At 36.4% G+C, this 16,479-nt stretch overlaps 1 protein-coding gene across 1 annotated transcript in view; it reads right to left on the bottom strand.

The window, feature by feature from the left end:
• NAV3 (neuron navigator 3) overlaps positions 1 to 16,479 on the bottom strand; it is a 273,005-nt gene that overhangs the window by 9,929 nt on the left and 246,597 nt on the right. Inside the window, 10 exon segments of the mRNA XM_040553881.1 lie at positions 244 to 398; positions 2,374 to 2,609; positions 3,353 to 3,521; positions 3,825 to 3,920; positions 4,578 to 4,675; positions 8,122 to 8,296; positions 10,410 to 10,563; positions 14,321 to 14,493; positions 15,657 to 15,677; positions 16,284 to 16,405. Coding sequence (XP_040409815.1) covers positions 244 to 398; positions 2,374 to 2,609; positions 3,353 to 3,521; positions 3,825 to 3,920; positions 4,578 to 4,675; positions 8,122 to 8,296; positions 10,410 to 10,563; positions 14,321 to 14,493; positions 15,657 to 15,677; positions 16,284 to 16,405 — 1,399 coding nt within the window.

Below are 16,479 nucleotides of genomic sequence, written 5' to 3'. Positions count from 1 at the left end.
TTCAGTGACACATTTACATCTCGCTGAGATAAACGTACGTCATATATATAAAGCAGGCACATAAGTACTTGGCTGAAGAGGGTCAAAATTATTGAAGTGGTTAAATTAAAAGACCCTTATAGGGTCATAGCCTAAGGGAGTCTAATTTTTCCTGGAGATATTTTATTTTGCAAAGTAACAAACAGCTTTTACTGTTTTAATTGCAAAATGTGTGTGGAAGGGGAGAAAAAAGCTTCTACCTACCATTTATTATATTTACAATTGAGAAAACCATTGAAGATGTCACTTAGTGAACTGATGTGGTGGAGATTATCCAGAATTATGACCACAGGGAGGTCAGCACCATTGTTGTCAGCACTGCATTGTTCGGCTAGGTTAGCTAGGTATTGTCGCAGATCCTTTAGCAGGATTAATGAAAATCAGAAAAAAAAAAATTAACCCAATTAGACCATAGATGCAATTTCAGGGGAAAAGATTTTCAGAAAAATAAAGAGGCTGCTACAGAGTTTCACCACTGTGGACAGTTCAGCTGGATGAGCACATGCAGGAAGACCTGCTTCTTAGAAAGGACAACATTGAAGCCACATGCTAAAACGAACAAAGGCACTAAACTCAAGGCAAGTGACTGAAGCATACACATTCCTATTTGGTGGACACAGTCCTTAGAAACCTGCTGGCAAAATATCTTATCTCCACTGGAAAACAGGTTGCAATGAAATATCCTATACATTTCTATGAATGCTACATTTATATGCATATATATATATATATATATATATATATAAACAAAACAAAAAGAAACAAACAAAAAAGCAACCCAGCCCCAAACTGTTACACAACCTAGGCATATTGAACTGCTTCCTCAGGTATCTCCTTTTATTATTCTCACTGAAAATCTGTTCAACTTCTTGGGGACACTCTATCACACCTCATAATAAAGTTCCTTGTGTAAATATTTTTTTGTCAGCTATCTGTTTAGCTGCCATTTATTGCTGGAGTAAAAGCAAGCTTTCTATAATCAAAACCTTTCATATTTTCCCCGACACTTTGTTGCCCTTGAGGGTCTGGGCTAATCAAGTTTTACAGCTGTATCTCTAGAGGTATCTAATTTTGTCAGCGTTAGGAATGTTCAGTATTACGGGCAAAGTTCCTATTGCCAGTTCACTTCCTGGATCAGGGATAGCAGATTTTTTTTTCTCTTTAAGGAGAATATGCAACCTTTTTCTTATTTCAAGAAAGACTTTTTTTTGGCTTTTTATGCTCAGGTGTCTTTAGGGAGCATCATGGTTTTCTTCCAAGAAAAAGTACCATCTGTATTATTCAAGCACACTTGGCATTTTACAATGATGTTTTTTCTTTTTTACTACAAACTCTATGTAAATTGTGTTAGAAACAAAGGAAAAGGAGAAAAAAAACAGCCAACCAAAACTAAAACAAAACAAAAACAAATGAACAACAAAAAAAAAAACACCACGTACAACAAGCAATTTTCCATCAACTTAGAAGTTTGCTCTTTCATGGGACAATATCTGTTATGAATGTATATATGGTACAGCAATAAAACATGAACACATTCACTGCCAAAGTAAAAGGCAACACAAATCCTCTGCATTAAGACAGAGAAAAGTGATGTCTTTACTGGAATCGTCCTCTCACCCCTTTGAGATCTGTGTATGCTTCCTTCTTATGCTATGTTAACATTCATTATTTTCTGTGCAAATCAGAAAGCTCTGGGCAAAACTTTTCATTTTCTTTCCTAGGGTACCAAGTTAGGAGTATACTCAGTTTAGGATAGCAAGTGATTAGTATAATCCGGGTAGTCATATTAGAAGCTTGATAATCTGAGCTGTGTAAATCACTCTGAATGTGACATGATGCATGAAGTCATTTTAATATGGTCAGCTTCCTGACCAATTCATGTCAGAAACCATGGCAGCAGTCATATTTATGTAGTGTTTATTAAGAAGCAGCACCCAAGAGAGTAGTTCAAAATCCTCATTCTCAAACCTTCACTAACAATAAACTGCTATTACCACTACAGAAAAGCAAGTTAGACCAGCTTTTCTATATATCCAACCCTTCTGACAAAGGAATTACAGACACTGTAAGAACTGAAGTTACATAGATGTGTGACTCTGCATATATCCTTAAGATGAATTTCCTCAAATAAGGAAAAGTTCTGACTCCCTTTGCAGTGGTTTGTTTACAACAGAATGATCTGGTCTCTAGTCTTCCCTGGGACTGGAGACTGAATCCTTGTAGAAAAAGATGCTAACCGAGCAATACAACAATATGCCAATTAATAGGGTCTACTCTATATTCGCACTAAAAACAATATGAAGGCAATAGGATATCATTTCAATTGTAACTTACCTTGCTTGACTTGTGATCTACGTTAAAAGTTGCAATTGCATCCTCAGTTTTTTTCCTGCCAGATTTAGTTATAACATATTCAGCCAGCCTATTAGCTAAATAGGTCTTTCCTGTGCCACTGGGTCCCGAAAGAATAATTCTGCGATGCTCCATCAGTAAATTAAAGTAACGCTGGGTAATTGGCTTAGGAATTAATGTGTCAAACACAAAACTGTCCAAACTGTTTTCTTCCACTCCTGGAACAAAAGAAAAGAAAAATGGCTTGTCTTCATCCTTGCTAAGGTATGTACAGGTTTGGCCCAGCACCTGATGATGTTGGTGCCATGCTCTAAAGCAAGGTGAGATACATCTTCCTAAATCAAACTCCTATCACGGGTTTCATTACTGTGGAAATGCTTACACCCTTCCATAGGGCCAAAATATTAAATAGTGTCAATGTCAGTGTGACTAGAAAGGTGGGAGAAAGGAAATCAGGGTAAATGTGAAAAGAAGGCTCAGCAAGGCAAAGGTGTGTGTTTCAGACACTGTAGGCAACCAAGATAAAAAAAAAAAGGTCAATGTGACGGCCACAAGGGTTGTTGTTTGTCACAACAATATATGGACAGTTCTTCTGAAGGCCCCCCTCCAACAGAAGATCCCTACAGCTGTTTAAGTGGCTCAAATTTCTCCTGCGGTACTGGGTAATGCATAAATATTTTGATCATAACCTCTTTTTTGTTTGTGTTTTTGGCTACTGTTTAGAAATTTGTATTTTGCTGTTATTTGGCAGTCAGAAAATGAAAGGGATATTCTTGGATTTGCCTCAAAATGCCCCACTTTGTTAGATATTGTACAATATCATACAGAGAGTTTGTGTGATAAATGCATCTTTGAACTGGAGACAAAATACAGAAAGGTCAGGAGTTAGGAAAAGAAAAAAGTATTGGGGATTTCAGTGAAGGACTGTGCAGTGTCTGCAAAAATATTCTTAGGGTTTTACCTTTCAGGTTCACAGTGATGATGTTATTACCTCCAACCAGATATCCACAAGGCAGCAGTTCAGGCACTTCTAGGCTATGGGCTCTAATTACATCCCCTATAGAATAGCTAGCAATGCAGTCAGAGCTTAAACCCAGGCTAGTAGCTGGGTCCACTCGGAAAATATATTCCTGAAATTATATTAAAGCATAAGATATAGATTAGATATGTGGTTACCAAATGAAAGCAGTTTGAAAAATATTTTGGTACAGGTGAGTTCATTTGGCAAGGAGATTCTTGCAGTTATATTCAATAGAGAACTGACTATGATGATGAAAAAAGCACAGCAACATTAATAATAAAGGTTAATACTGGTACTAGCTATATGTTTAAAAAAAAAAAAAAAGACTTAAGACAAACCAAAATATAAAGGATTTTTCTTAAGTGAGAAAGACTATTGAATTAATACTTGAGCTATTTTTTCAATGCCTTACCTTAAAGAGACGCCTGATTACACCATCTAAAATGTCCCATTTTGTTTTTCCACTGACTCCGATTGATCCTATCAGATATGCATGTGTTTTTTGATCCTACAAAGAGAGATTTTGCAAACTGGACTAAAAATGGAGGCAATTAGTTTGCTATAAAGATTCACTGTTTTTCCAATAAAGAAAAATAATATTTGGAATGTGATATTACAGCTTTGTTAATTGTCTCTGTGCCTGAAATATATATAGATGATATTACTTTGGTATATCTTTATACAGAAGGAAATACAGTATCTTAATCTTCTCTAAAATTGGATCTGTATTCATAGAGAGCTGAATGTAAATAAAAGATGCATAGTATTAGGAATATTTCTGCAACACAGAACATGAAAACACAACAATATAATTCCAAATTGATTACCTAGCAGCATATTCATAGTTGCAGACTAAGAGGCCAAAGGCATAAATCTAATTTATAGCTACTTTAAAATGGAGTTAGCAAGTCCCAGAACATCTTACTATGAATTAAACAGAGAATTGGTAGTGTCTGAGCCACCACAAAGGCAGTAGGAGGCCATATGACATCAGTCTATGGAGAGTGTGTAACTGTACTGAGCATGGATGACAAAGGAAAGAGCTGCTGTCTTTCCAATATTTACTCAGTTCCTGGCTGAAAATACTGAAAAGAGCTTAGTTACTGTAATGCAAGATTTGTCAGAGCAGTAATTCTGTGACTAGACCTTTGGATAATGAACTTACCTTGGCTCGGCTATAGCCCTTGTTTATAGTAACTAAAATTTTCACACTGTGGCCTTCTTTGTGGAGTGCTCCATCTGTGACATCGTCTAACAAAATATCTGCAATAAAAGAAGGGACAAGGTCAACCTGACAAATCACATAGTTATGCTTACCTCATCAGTTCAACACTTGCTCCAAAGGTTTTTTGGTTAAAAGGAAATGTTGACATCACAACAACTTGCAATCATTTTCATCTGTATTAATTCCTATTTTTCCTCTTCTCTTGGAGATGAAAACAATTTATAATTTGTCATTTTTCTTGAAGCAATATTATGGGATTTAATCATGTAGAAGTGAATTGGGAAACCAGAAAGAAATGAATACTTGCATTACAATTTTGCCTTTGCTTTCTTTCTTGGAATTTGTTCAAAATAAACATACACCCACAAAGTAATGTTGTTTAAAACCTAAATTGAGTTTATACCTTTGGGCACTCATTGTGCCAATGTGCAAATCCTTGCACCAATATGTTTGCTGCTACACTGCTACAGTAAAATAGCATTTTAATTTCTTTCCAGCTGATTTCTTTACCTTCTGTACACATAGTATGGACAAAGTGTTTTTTTTTTTTTTTTTTTTTTTTTTTTTTCCCCTGCAGTACAGGTTTACAAAGAGAATCCATTAGAAAATCACACTGCATTCCTCCAGAATATGTGACCCTGTATTTAGCCATTCCACTAAGAAAAGCTTTTCGTTTTCTTGGAGGTAAAGAGCAATGCTGATCTGTGTTGTGCCTCTGTTATTAGCTCCTCTATCTGCTCACTAATCCCTAAAATGAGAATTATGGACGTATTTCTTACTGAAGACTGAGCCTGCAGCTTTATTGCAGGGGATAAAACTGCTGCCTCTAGAAGTTCTCTCAGCAATTTTACTGTTAGACATTTAAACTAACTAATAAATTAGGAGAGAATATGGATTTGCATTTTCTTCAAAGATCAGCACAGTAATTCACCACCTTAAATCCTGCTCATTCGTATTGTGGTGACTGAAGAAATGCATTGACTTCATGTCATAGTTTGCACAAGGTTAGATATCATCCCAATTAAAGAAGGTGTCAGTGAGATTTAGTCACGGAAGTACTTGCTCAAAGCAAAAACAAAAAAAGGCTTATCAGTATGAGTTCAATGAATGTATTATATATACATCCTTATAAAATTTTTGACAATCTACCACCAGACCTATAAAGTAGAGATCTAGAAAGCAGATTCTGATGGATTGTTTATTTATTGTTTATTTATTTTTAATGGATCAGATGAAGAAGCATTTTTGTTGTGAGCTTAAACAAATCAAATCTATGCCTGTTTTGTTCCTGGAAGCCAGTTCTTCTGTGCCACCAACACTAAATGTTTCACTTCACTTGTTTTGCATTTTGGCATATATGACAAACCTTAAGAGTTTCCATAATGTCACAGTTCATCTGAGAGCAATTTACAATATCTCTGATCCTCCTCTGAAACGTTTCCAAATGACCCTCAGGTAGCCTTTCAAATGCAGTTTTCTCTAAGTCTACAGGAATGAGGCACCAAAAATTTCCCTCTACTACTGAGAGCTCTCTCTCACTGACAGAAGGGGCTGAGAAGAAATGTCCAAGGGGGTCTAATTTCAGGGGAGTGCCAATTGTTTTAACTACCTCTTGCTCGGCCCCATCCCTAGCTATGGTATGGTGGCCCCAGAGGAGCTTTTGTTAGAGCTCTGGCCAACTTTTCATCAAACACTACTGAGAAACTCCTGTACTGGTTCTTGTTTGCTGTTCTTTCACCTATCTGGAGGAGCTGGTCATACCTCTGGGAAGCAATGAATAGCTTTGGTCATTTCCAGTTCACACTGGTCTCCCACTAAGTGCCATGGCATTTGTAGTGTGATGAGATGAAGCCTTTGTTATCTCTCTCAGCTTAGTTCCCAGCATGTTTAACCTCTTCATATCTCAGGGACTTTTGATTGATAGTACTTCAGCTGCCTCAGAAACCCCACAGGACTTGGTATGAAGCTGTCACCCTTCCAAGTTCTCTGGCACAGCAGCAAAATGATACTCATGATGATCAAAAAGTCTGGATTCATAATCAAATGAAATCCTCCACTCCTCATTAGGCACCCTTATTTCTTTAATTTCTTATAACCAAAAGTAATTACTTCGCATGCTAGAAAAACATTTTGAACCGATAACACAGAAAATTATATAAAGCTTATATTATGTTTATTCCTATATCTAGACAGAGTTAGAGCCAAGAGACAAAGTGCTAATAGCTGTTATTCATGAAAGAGTTTCTACGATTACCATTTAAAAAAATCTACTCTGCTTATTTATTTATTTTAATGTGTGCACATGTGTGAGCAGGGGCAATAGGTAAATGTTTTCTCCCTGTTTTTGTGACACTTTGTTGCATACCACAGTCCAAGTTGAGTTCAACCATTCTAAAAGTTAAAACTGGTTAAAAATAATACTAATAAAAAATGGTTGGGATGTAAATAAATACATACTGATCTTCATATAAAATTTGATATTAGCCAGAAGAAATATTCAAATACCCATGTAATCAATGACTGGCAAGATAATATAACTAACTGCCAACCCAAATTACAGTCAGGCAGTTTGGCACGTTCTCAGCTGTAGTCTTGCCTAGACTCTTTCTACAATTATTACCCACATTTTTATTGCTTCCAGAGACTGCATTATACTTTCTGTGGAGTCTACGCTAATGAGCACTGCTCTGCTTTTGCTGTGCTCCTGGTTCTAATGTTAGAGACAGCACTTCTGTTTCTTGGCTACGTTATCAAAACAAGTGTAGAAGGCTTATTATCATAAACTCTATGACATGGAAAATAATCAAATGTTAATGTTCAGGATGTGGATCACAGTTCTGCTTGCTTTCTCTCATTCACAGAAGACAATGAGAGTGCTTAATAAAGCAGGCGGGTTTGGTTCCTGTCATGAATGGTGATTTGGTCCAACATAGGCTAACTAGATATACTGCGTAAAAAGAGTGTAAAGGATAAAGCTAACTGAGAACACCCTCTGCCTCAGCTGCAAATACGAAAAGAAGTTAAGGGAGCTAACTGAATAATAAAAATTAAAAAAAAAAAGGAAATAAAGAAGGAAAATTTCATGTACTATGCTCATTTGTCCCATATGGACAAGAGAATATATATATATATATATATATAGTTGTCATATACTGCAACAAATACTACTCTTTTCAAATCACTTGTAAAACAGATGATAAAATAGTATTGTAAACTAGGTAGGTAGAGAGTATCACTGCTAGGAACTGAGCAACAGAATGAACAGTCTGCTGTTAGCATTCAGAGCCTTCTAAAAATTAAATTTTCAGAAATGTCTGCCAAGATCGTTATTCATCTCCATTAGTGAATATGTATCTAATGTTCACGAGTGATATGAGGCATTTTAATTTTCAGGCATGCCTCTGGTACATGGCCCCTTAAAAGGATGAAAACTAATAAATTCTTACTAATTGCTGAGGCATGCATGTGCTCAAATTATGTTTACCTGATGTAACAGATTCTGTGATGTTTAAATTGTTCAGAGAAAGTCCTAGTGACTGCCGTGATGAAGAAGATGATGTGCTGCTTGAAGATTCTGATGACGGCCGAGCAGGCTTTCCAGTATTTCCAGTCTCTGCCTTTAAACGATCATTTTCAGCTTTCAGTATCTCTATTTCATTCTGTATTCATAAGAAATCAACATAAAAGCACAGGAGGTTACTCTTTCAGAAAACCACTGGCAGTGCTTATCCTGACGCCTGCTGTTCACCTGCAGGAGATAAGTGGTTTAGCAGTTTCATGGCAGCAGGCAGTACTGTATCAGAAGTAAAAACCCAGAGAGTGAAAGCTGGATTGCCTTCACTTCTGAAATGAAGGGAAAAAACCCTAAGACCTTGTTCTAGCTTTTGCCTTGAGACAGTTCCTAAACACCACAATCTTCAATTTTCTGTGCTTCTAATACAGTTGACCACAGTACAAGTGTGATGAGAAATTCCTCAGCTATCCCCAGTTTTAGAAGTTATTTTTAATCACCAAAAATCTTAGGTCAGTTAAAGTTATTGTTAAAATATTAGATATGTCAGTGTTCCTAAGGTCATATAAAAGATTATTGCCATTGAAGGCAAAATTTAAGCAACAACTTCACAGAGGAGAAAAAAATAATATAAAATAGAAATTCATATTTTAATAGTTTCATAACCCTCTTTAGTATCAGATAAGACTTTTTGACCATTCAAACACGAGATTGTTCATGTAATGGCCAGCAAACCCCTTTTGATGAAAACATACAGTGACAGATGAATCAGCACAACTAGGAAATTTTTTTAGCTAAATCCTCAGTGGTGCCAAGTGATTACTGGATGTGCCATAATAAAATGAAAACAGCCTGGGAACAGGCTGGTACTAGCTAGATCTAGTTTTCAATTGCTTCACGAAGTGTAGCACAAAGCAACTGCTTATTCTTGCAGACCGTTTTGCACATCACATTTAATTCCACATTCATTAACATTCTGCTAAAAGTCCTATTCTTTTATGAAGGCTGTTTGGCCGGCCCATTGTAGAAGTAAATCATAAGGGATGGCATCACACACACAAAAAATGCAACTGCTACAAAAAGATTAGATCATATAGGCAAAAGTGAGACGAAGGTGAAAGGGAAGGGCCAAACAAGCAAATATTGACAGAAAGAAATAGGTGAAAGCCCCAGTTTAGCCTTGGGTTCACATCAGGAACTACAATGAAATGTGGTTTGTAATCTCAATCTACTCTGCACTGTATGCTGGTTAATTACACAATTCTTAACAGTATTCCATTCAGCTGTGCTTTAGATTTTTAAGATGCTTTGAATACACACAGTATTCTTTTTTTCTTTCTTACCAATCCAACTTTTTCCCCTTCCCAGTACCCATCAGTTCTCCAAAACATCACCAAGTCTGTCATATCCAAGGTGGATGTGTCTTTTGGGGAAAACTTGAGAAGAAGTGATGATTACCAGCGACAGCATCTGAAGTAGTCACTTCTGCTCAGCTTTGGTAAAATTCAAACTTTGGAGGCATTCGACTAGAGCAAACCTCTCTGGGGATTTCACTTGGTTTAGGTCCTTGTAGCCTGGTTTAAGACTGTAGAGCACAGATCTGCTGAAGGACTTATGTGTCTCTCTCATCCACACTCTGTCATCCACACTCTGTGTGGATGTTGTGGATACTTTTGGGCACCCTCCGTGACACTAGGTACTTTTATGTGGGCAACAGAGCTGAGTCCCATAAAGCTCCATGATCCAGAGAAGAACACTGACATTCTTTCTATATTTTTTCAGCCTCGTGTAGGGGAAAATCTTCTGACAACAAAAAATGTCAGTGATGCTGGATACAACAATTTAATTAAATTTCATATAGTTTGCTTCTGCAAGCCATGAGTAGGTTAGGAATTAGACACGATGAGAGGGTATGCACATATTTCCCCCATGGCTGAAGCATTAAAGTTCTGTAGAAATTTGCTTGTCTGTCATGTAGATTTCCCCAGCCATAGGGTTTAGATAACAAATATCGTCTGGGCAGGGATAATACCTTCTTCCATCACTCTTAAACATTTTAGTTATTAATATAAATGCTAAGACTATTATTATCATTCTAATAGTGAACACTTATCATACCCATCTGTTGGAACTATTGTCCAACTGTATTATAGCAGTTTATTTTGCATCAACATTTTTTGGTACCCAAAACAAAACAAAGAAAATACACCAAGCATTCCTTTGGTATGCGCCCCTGGGATCACTTAAACTACTGCACTGACCTGCATGCGGTTCATGGCTTCCCGAATCTGATCCAGATGATGTGCAGAGCTGAGGGCTTCAAGACGAATGTCCGTTAATTTTAGCTCTTTCTCCCTCAGCTCACTCTTTAGCTGAAGAATAATTTCAGCTTCTGCCTCTGTACACTCACAGATCCTAAGGAGGAGCAGGAAACAGGCAAGAGATTAAAGGAAGGTTCTCCCCCCAAAGCAGTGTCATTACTAAATATCAAAGTACAGAAAATGCTTGCTGCTGGTGAAACCTAAGAGTGAAGAGAGAATCCTATCAAAGAAACAAGAAAAGGCTCAAACTGCAAATTAAAAAAAAAAAATAAAAATAAATAAAGATAAAAAAGAGAAGAAGAAACACCTCTCCAGATGAAATGATCAGCCTGGTTTATACCTCTTTAGTTTATTGGATAGTTCACTACGGTGAAAAAAAGCTGTTAAAATTTTTTCAGAAGTCTTTCTTTGACTGTGCATCACCCATGGGTTATAACTTGATTTTATATCTGCATTGTTGCTTTGGTGTAAAGGTTATGATTTTCCTAAGTAGCAATAGTAAGAACTGAAGTATGCAGTACAGATCATTAGGCAATAACAATATTCTCTGTTTTGAACAGTACACAAAGAGACAGACCTTGACATCATGATCTAGAAGATTTTATCTATACTGATTTTGATTTGTCTTTTTGCCTATGGTTTGCCATTTGGAAATGTACGGTGTCTGAAATAACAGGATTTTTTCATAGTTTTTTTTTTTTTCACTGAAAGATAGGATTAAAAGCAATCTCCATGTGATTATTTTTGTAAGCGTTAATTTTAAGGGAAGAAACCATTTTATTCTGAGAAAAGATAAAAACATGACTGGCCTAGGCATCCAGCCTGTCCAATTCCCATTTCAGACTGTTTTGCCTCTATGTGTCTATCAGATCTAAATCTGTTGCATAACAGAACCAGTAGAAAATAAAACACTGAATTTTGAATACATTGTTATACTACGCAATATTTTCAGCCAATTCACTAAATGTTACATGTTCTTTATTACTGTCACTGTAAATAGTTAATATTTGCAGAACAATTTAAATATAAAAAACATTTTATAACAATAAGTATTATTATTGTGATTATTACTACTAATATACAAACAAGAAACAGAGCTCAAATTTAATTGCCAGAATGCATGCAAATGCATTTTGGGAAAGAAAATGCAGCATTCTTCAGGTCAGCAGTTGAGTATACAATTCCATGCCCCACACTCAATTTTACCGGGATCTATGCTTGTAGATCACATGGCCGTTTTGCCTTTTCTTTGGTGGCCAGCCTAGAGAGGACCTGCATACACATGTATTAGACAGATGCAATTGGAAGAAAGTAAAGGTAATGTTTTAGAATATGAGACTCAGGGCAAGAAAAAATATATAAAGAAACTGTAAGCAAGGGGAAGCTGATGAGTTCATGGCAAATGAAAATATGGCAAATTGAAGAAGAAAAATAATATTATTCACAACATGTACAAATATTTTAAATGTGAGTAAAAATGAATAAAGGCATTTACTAGGATTTTATTTTCCAAGTATTATGGTACAATTCTTGGTTTGAAGTGTCCATAACTACACTAACAAAGTAAGAAATGAAAATTTCTTTACATGCATATTTTAGCTCATACAGCAACTTGGACATCTGGGAAGTCATGTATCTATTTGTTGGCTATTTTTTTTCCCCCACTGCATTTTGAGGGTGAAAAGGAATGAAAATATAACTTGACAAGCCAGCTTCATAAAAGATAAAAATGAAGCAGAAAGCCTGGGTCTGGTTGTGGAAGAAGCAGGAAGATGCGCAGTAGACTGCTAACACAAGCAGAATGGAAGCAGAAAGTATGAATAAAATTTTCTTTTGCAAACTCTGGAGCTTGTCAACACTCAGCTCCTACTACTGTAAAATTCAACAGGAAGTTCAGATTTCATCAAAAGGAAGAAAACCAGAAAGATAAGGTTGCATTCCTGAGCAGTCACAGAAAGAAGCTCAGAATCCTGATCCGACTTCAGACAATGATTCAGGGTAGTACGAAAGAAATAATTTTATTTTTTCTACCTTGTGACAGTCTCGGGATTCAGAAATAATTAGGTTATTTTGGGTAAAGGGAGCTAAGCCATGATCTTTAAACAGAGGTTGCTGTCAATTACAAAAACTCTTGAAAGAAACAGAATTTTAAATGATGCAATAGAAAACAGTCTTTCAAAGAAAGTAATGTTATCAGTATAACAGACAAATAAATTAATCTAAATAAATACAACTTATGTGATCTCCCCATGGAAGAGAAGGAACCTATGTTTTACTACGTAGAAAGGTCACAATAAAAAAAAGGGGGGGTGGGGGGTATAATAAGGTCAGAAATTTTTGTGTTCAGAAACGTTACAGAGGAAGAACTAGAAGTCTACGAACTGTGTGGAGATTAGGAAGTCCAGACTCAGAGACAACAATGGGAAGAGCTTGGGATAAAAGACTAGACATGTAGTATTGCCCTTGATAAATTCAAGGGACCTGCACACCTAGAGAGCAAATCAAAGAGACAGAGAAAAAAGTAGGGTTGGAAGAAAGAAAACAGTTTAAGGTTATGAAAGCAGTTCTGTGAATCAGAATCTGTGAATAGACAATGTTGTTGATGAACAGTGTTCTGTTTAACTTCAGGCACTTTCTATTAAGGCTTTTACTAGTGATTTTAAAGTTGATAACAAATCAGATTCGAGGGTGCCAACATGTAGAAATCCTCCCCCCACAACATACATATACCTGAAATCATAAAGGTTTCCTATAAAAGACACAATAAAACTAGACAGCTAGATGAGATACTCCTTAGTAGGTTGCACGGAATGTGTAGAAAGAAAAACTTTTACTGTGGAGCAGTTCCTTTTGTGGGAGTATTTGCTGTCAAATTCCTAAACCTAGTAATAAAAATCCTTAGAGTCTATCAAAAACTGATCATTAAAGGCACCTACCTAACACAGGGAAATTCTGCTTGAAACCTCAGCAATTAGTCACTACAATAGAATTCCCTGGGTACTTTAAGGAAGAACAGTCGTGCTCTGATTATTCTCAGTCAGGACAAGAAAAGGAAGGCTGGCACCAGTAGTATGCATTTGAGAGTGCATTCAAAGAGTCTGATTTCCCACACTGGAAAAAGTTAGGAGTTTATACAAATGAAAAAAAAAATGTGGAAGAATATGAATGAGGACTGAGAAATCTATAAGAATGTGTTAGAAAGAAAAAATCCACAAACTACAAACAAGCAAAAAAAACAAACAAGTAAAGATGATTTCATAAAGACAAAATGAGACAGCTTTTGATTGATGACTTGTTCTCAGCCTTGACACAGTAAAGATGTTGATTTGAATAAAAATAAAAAATAAAATAACATCCTGCAAAGAATTCCAAGCTGTAAAAGAAGAGGAAAAAGTTTAAAAAAAAAAGTTAGGAGTTATGAAGTAGAGAAAGTAATAATGAAAGGATGAACATTTTGTAAAAATCCAAAGCTAGCAGGAAAATAAAATAACATTTTTTAGCATGTCGGGGAGAAAGGCAACTGTAGCATTTGGCCTTTACTAAATGGATATGATCAAGTTGTTAATGGTGCAGGAAGAGCACAACATGAGCTTTTGGATATTCATTTGTACAGAAATTTGTACCACTAGATAATTTTTGATAAAGGCTGTGAAAGGAAGGAAAATCCTAAGAAAACGCTGCCAGTGTCTAAATGGAGTGAAACTTGCAAGAAACCTAGCAAATGAATGAAGCAAGGGAGTAAAAGATCACAGCTGTTGGCAATGGTTTCTGATTTGCAACACATTTGAGGAGGCCTGTCTCACAGTCCATCCCATTTGGGAAGAAACATTTGCTAAGAGAGAGAAACTTACGCAGACGCTGACTGTGATGGTTTCATTGATGTTGCCCCACACTCTCCTGAGCTGTGGGGCAATTTGGGTGATGAAGGAAGGGAGGAATCTGTCAGCTCTTCTATGTCAGAATGTGAGGAAGGAGGCTTGGTGGACTTCTTCTTTCCAAAGGCCTGTTTGAAAGAGCTTCTTAGCTGGAAAACAAACATAGAGCAAGATAATTTTCCTTGTCTCGGCAATTTGCATGCAGGTCATGTTTCGAAGAGTTAGTTTGCAGATGCCATCCTAGCCACTGCCTGAGGTCAGTATACAGAAGCAAGGTATTAACATATGCAACACAGTATCTCTAAAAACATGATACAGTGTTTTGTTTTCATTTATTAATCCAGCACAGCGCAAACGTAAGTCTATGGAAAAAGTGCAGGAATGAGTGGTGCAGCTATGGCAGAGGGGTGCTCATTTAAAGCCATTAAGCCCCAGTGGAATCCCATTCCCATGGCATTCCCTTCCAGGGCTGGCTTTAAATAACCACTTCACATCTAGAGCAGGCAGAACCTGCTCCTTCTAAATGCTGAAATGAAAAGACAAGTCCAATTTACTGGGTTTGCCAATTAACTTTCCTGTTAAAAATTTGAATGATCAAACTATTTCAATGCTATGATTTGGATCACAAGCGAGAGGGCTTAAGCTGGGACATGAGGCTTGCTTTGCTGTACTACTGAGAAGAATGTTAGCTGAAAGGTATCTACTCTTCGCTGCAGTTTCCTTTAGAGTAGTAAGATCTTTGAATATGAGAGCATTGCCTTTTCTCTCTAGAAGCTCTTACCAGTATCGAAAAGGGACAGAATAGCCAAAGAGCCATTTACTTCAGGAGCCAAGATGACATCAGTTTTGTTTGCAGTGAGTTTTAACTAGCCCATTCTTTGATACCTTTGTCTAAATACAGAAGTTAGTCATCTTTAGGGAAAATGTGTTGTTTAATTTATTTATTTTCAGAAAGGTGTTCTGATTTAAAATTGAGTAGAACTCAATGACAAACCTCTATAAAAATGAGGTACTCAAACATGTTATGTTCATGATATAATTGGAGAGTGGGGAGTGTGACCACTGATCAGAGAAACATTGTTTAAGTATTTTCCAGATCATGATATCTAATAAGAAAGAAATGGATTTTGGCTACACTCCCCCTTTCTATAGTCTAAACTTTAAGATTAAAATGAATAGAGGCAAACTGAGAAGACATACAAGATAATCTGTTTTAAGAAGGTATAAAAGCCTACTGCCAAAATAAATAGCAATCATGCCAAGATAGGGTTCTTTATAGATGCATGCCAAATTTTCCATGGTACATATTCACCTCACTTCCTCTAGAGTTCACCTTGCAGAAACATGAAAGAGTGTGGAATTACAAATCAAGGGAATGAAGGCTGATAAGTATTTTAAAACAAATGTTTATGCAGGTAATATTAAAAAAAAAAAAAAAAAACAACAACATATTTCCTTTATTTAATGTAAGTATTTGATTAAAGCCTTAGAACTATGTGGTATTTGTGTATTCCAGTTGAGAACCATCTTACTTTCTTTAAACACCATACTAATTTTACATGAGCATTCTTAACAGATTTCAACTCCCTTCAAAGCTGGGTAAAGTATTTGACTCAAGCTTTTTAGTCACTCCTGCTGAATTAAAATTAAACAGGTTTTCAATGTGGCCCAGAGATATTTTGGGTCATAACAGTTATTTTAAGGCCATTTGCACTTCTTATTTTTATTTTAAATTATCCTGATTTATGCAAAGAATTCCCCACTGTTATTCAACAATTTTTAGTTTGCTGATAGTGTCACAGTATGGGTACAAGTGAACTGCTTTGCATCTGTCTGGCCCCACACAAATATTGTAGATGAAATGGGCCATTATGCTACTCACACGCTAGGAAATGACATAATAGCTAAATAAATAGGTTAAAACCTGCTGAGCACTTACCCAGTTTTTCTTTTTCTTCTTCTTGGAGTCAGCATCATTACCACTGCCAATGCTTGAGTGGCTCGTCGCACTGTTGATGCTGGAAACACTCTCTGAAGAATGTTGCCGTCTTATACGTAAATCTAAAGAAAACAAAATACATTGAAAGCTATCTGTCTAGGTGACACAGCCTCTGCTTCAATATAATAATCATTTT

This window comes from Cygnus olor, chromosome 1 (assembly GCF_009769625.2).
Source record: "Cygnus olor isolate bCygOlo1 chromosome 1, bCygOlo1.pri.v2, whole genome shotgun sequence".
NCBI classification, from domain to species: domain Eukaryota; kingdom Metazoa; phylum Chordata; class Aves; order Anseriformes; family Anatidae; genus Cygnus; species Cygnus olor.
This window is presented reverse-complemented; position numbering and strand designations above follow the sequence as displayed.